Below are 3,760 nucleotides of genomic sequence, written 5' to 3'. Positions count from 1 at the left end.
ATTAAAGTTACCAAAAAAAAAAAAAAAACAGAAAAAAAGTAAGTGTATATTTTTTCATTGTTATTGTACTTTATCTTATGAGGGGAGACAATCTAAAGTTCTATTGCCCACTACTGTTTTAAAGAGGTGATATATTTTTGTAACCAAAAAAAAAAAGAAGAAGAAAGAGGTCATATATTTATATCAGTTAATCTAATAATTGATTAATCATTAAAGCGTATCAATTAATCTTATGTAATCGATTAACTATTACAGTTCTTATCAATTTAATTTGACATTCATATTATGAATGGTTTGTTAATCATCAAAATGGCCAAGCTAGAACGTTCCATGAATTTCAAATTAAATGATAATTAATCAATTACTTGTGATTTACAGATGCATATAATGAAGTTTAACCTTATAATGTTTCCAAGGTCTCAACGTTGTGAGTATATTTATTTTCATCAAATTCATAAGAGATATGGATCACCCAAAGGTAGATCCACTATTCATATAATGGGTGATATAAATGAGGTAACTTGTATATGTCTTATTTAGATTTGTTTTTGGATATCCAAAAGTAACAAAGCTTTTCTAACTGGGAATATACATTTACCAATAATGTAAAATATATGCACCATAATTGTTAATTATTGGTATTGTCATAATATATCCCAAAGGAGAGTTATGATGATACGTGTATGATATTTAGACTAAATAAGTATGATTTATGTTTATTGGAAATGAATTTAGCCACAACATACATTGCAAAAACATTCATAATGGTGGATTAATTTTGCTTATTCTAGTTGAACTAAGTCTTTTTCATTTTAACCCAAGTATCTTTTGATCTATAAACTTTGGGCACAAAATAGAAAATAGGGAAAAACATAGAATTTTACCCTTGATGACTATTTCTTGAATAAGCCAAGAATGATCACCTTTGTAGGAAAAGACATTCTTTAATTCCTCTTCTCACAAGCTCCTCAACCCAAGACTCCAAGAGTGAAACCCTAAACCCTGCATCCAAGTGTTACGGTAAAGCCAAGAGATGCCCAAATGATAAAACAAAAACACCTTACGATAATGGCAAAAAAGGCCTGTGGATTTGGATCTTGGATGGGATCGATTTCCTCACAAGTTCATACATTCATGCACATACTTTTATAAAAAAAAAATTATCATTCATAGGTTTCAATTTGAAAAAAGCAATACACAACACAACATCCTCGAGTCGAGGCATGTCACTTCGTCTCCATAACTTCAATGATCCTAGAAATATACACGTGCCACCCCTATCTCATCATCAGGGACGGACCCAGGAATTTTATGTCGTAGGGTCATAGTGTAAAAGTTCAATTTTTTTTAAAGATTAAAATAACATTGAAAATAAAACTACAGTACATTTATTCATAGTTCATGTAAAAAACAACATTACAAATTACAATTGGCCACGACGAGGTTTCATATTTTGAAAACGTAGCATTATAGCTTCATTTTCAATACAATCAAAAACATCCTTCTCAACATAAACAAGCAAGCTATCACTCAACCATTGATCTCCCATTTTGTTCCGAAGTGGACCTTTGATAATATTCATGACGGAGAATGCCCTCTCGACTGAAGCAGTAGCAACCGGTAAAACTAGAGCCAATGTAATAAGCAAATACACATAATTGAATGCTCGATGCACCCTTGTCTCCACCATTTTTTTTGTAAGATCACCAATCCCTTGCAAGTCAGAGAAATCACTACTCGAACTCACATAATGAATATAAAGCTCAAGTTGATCATCAAGTGCCAAAAGATCCCCATCCGAAAAGTCTTGAGGATAAAATTGAGCAAGACAAAGTAGCTTTTGTTTATCAAAAGCTACAAATGAATCATTCGGACTCAAACATGCCAAACAAATAAGCAACTCAGTATTTACCTCATTAAAACGATCATCTAACTCCGTAAGTTGCTCATCAATGATATAAATAAAGAGCTCCACACGATAATGATGACGATTTGTCTTTATTGGAGCATTACGCCTTGACCTCCTTGGAAGTACGAAGGCCTCATCCATGTTAGGAACATCAATATGATGTTTGTCACAAAATGAAGACACCTCTTCAACCAATGCATCAAACCCATTATTCCTCATCCAATGTAGCTTTTCCTTGCATGATTTCACCAAAGCCATTGCATTCACAATTTCTTGATCTTTCTTTTGCAATGCTTGTGACACATCATTTGTGAGTCCCAATATAGCCTTCATTAAGAATAGGTGAAACACAAACTGAAAAGTAAGCATTTCCATTTGAATCTTATTTGCTTCACCGGCACTATCATTGGGATTATCATCAATAATCATTTGAAGCACATGAATCACAGATGAAAACATAGAAATGATGCTAATAATGGTACCGTAATGTGAGCTCCATCGTGTGTCACCGGCACATTTGAGACTTGTTTCTTGATGCAAACCTCGCCCCGTTATAAGACAATCATTTTCAAAAGCTATCACAAGTTCTTCTTGGAGTTGTGCTCTAAGTGCATCAAGCCGCTTACACGATGCTCCAACATGGTTAACCACACTATTAGTGGTTGTGAAGAAAGAGGCAATATCAATATTCTTCTTTGCTACGGCAACAAGTGCTAGTTGAAGTTGATGAGCAAAGCAATGAACATAGTAGGCACAAGGTTGTTCTCTCAAAATCTTTGTTTTAAGGCCATTCAACTCACCTCTCATATTGCTAGCTCCATCATAACCTTGTCCTCGTAACTTGGAAAAGCTCAAACCATTGGAAGAAAAGAATATGTCAATGGCATCCTTTAGTGAACTTGAAGTGGTGTCGGTAACATGTTGAACCCCCACAAACCTTTCAATTACATGCCCTTTGTCGTCCACATAATGCAACACCATAGCCATTTACTCTTTCACAGAAATATCACGTGCTTCATCCACCAATATAGAAAAGAATCTATCTTTTAAACCACTCATGATAACATCAAGTGTTTCCCCGGCACATGCATTGACAATATCTTTTTGAATCTTTGGAGCTACTAACTTGAGATTCCCCGGAGCATTTTCCAACACAACTTCTTTAACTTTCTCATCATTGTCTGCAAGGAATTGCAATAGCTCCAAGTAATTTCCTATATTGCTTGAAGTGGCACTTTCATCATTTCCACGAAAAGAAAGACCTTGTCTCAATAGAAACTTAGTGCACTTGATTGATGCAATTAAGCATCTTCGATATGCCATACTAGCTTGTTCAGAGTGTTTGCTCACAGCCGTTTCAATATGTGTATTTTGATTCATCAAATTTGTAGCGGCTTCTCTAGCTTTATTATGAACACTACCAACTGGTCCAACATGCACCTTCATTCTTTCTCTCCCTTTCTTCCAATTCTTAAACCCTGCTCCAGTGAAGGATTCACTACCCACTTGTTCAAAATTGGATTTAAAGAGATAGCAATAAAGACAAAATGCAGCATCTTTAGATACACTATACTCCAACCAATCAAATTCATCAAACCATTGGGGAATGAAGCGTCGATTAATTCCTGAGATATTACTTTGTGGGAAAGAATGACCTCTAGGTTGACAAGGTCCTTTTTGTAGATATGCTCTTCGAACCTCATCTCTAATATTAGTATCATACTCAATCATACGAATTCCTAGTCCCGGGTCTGCCTGAAGATTAGCCAAAACCTCATCTAACTCACTTTGTCTTGAACTTGAAGTTCTTGAACTACCCACACTATCCGAACTACCCAATGATGACTTTCT

General features: G+C 35.0%; 1 protein-coding gene across 1 annotated transcript; it reads right to left on the bottom strand.

The window, feature by feature from the left end:
• Positions 1-1,423: 1,423 nt before the first annotated feature.
• Positions 1,424-2,896, bottom strand: LOC117617978 (zinc finger MYM-type protein 1-like). Its single transcript, XM_034347618.1, has one exon. It carries the CDS (start codon positions 2,894-2,896, stop codon positions 1,424-1,426), a length of 1,473 nt encoding a protein of 490 aa, XP_034203509.1.
• Positions 2,897-3,760: the final 864 nt, after the last annotated feature.

This window comes from Prunus dulcis, chromosome 2 (assembly GCF_902201215.1).
Source record: "Prunus dulcis chromosome 2, ALMONDv2, whole genome shotgun sequence".
Lineage (NCBI taxonomy): Eukaryota > Viridiplantae > Streptophyta > Magnoliopsida > Rosales > Rosaceae > Prunus > Prunus dulcis.
The sequence above is the reverse complement of the archived record's forward strand: the minus strand, read 5'-3'. Positions and strand labels throughout refer to the sequence as shown.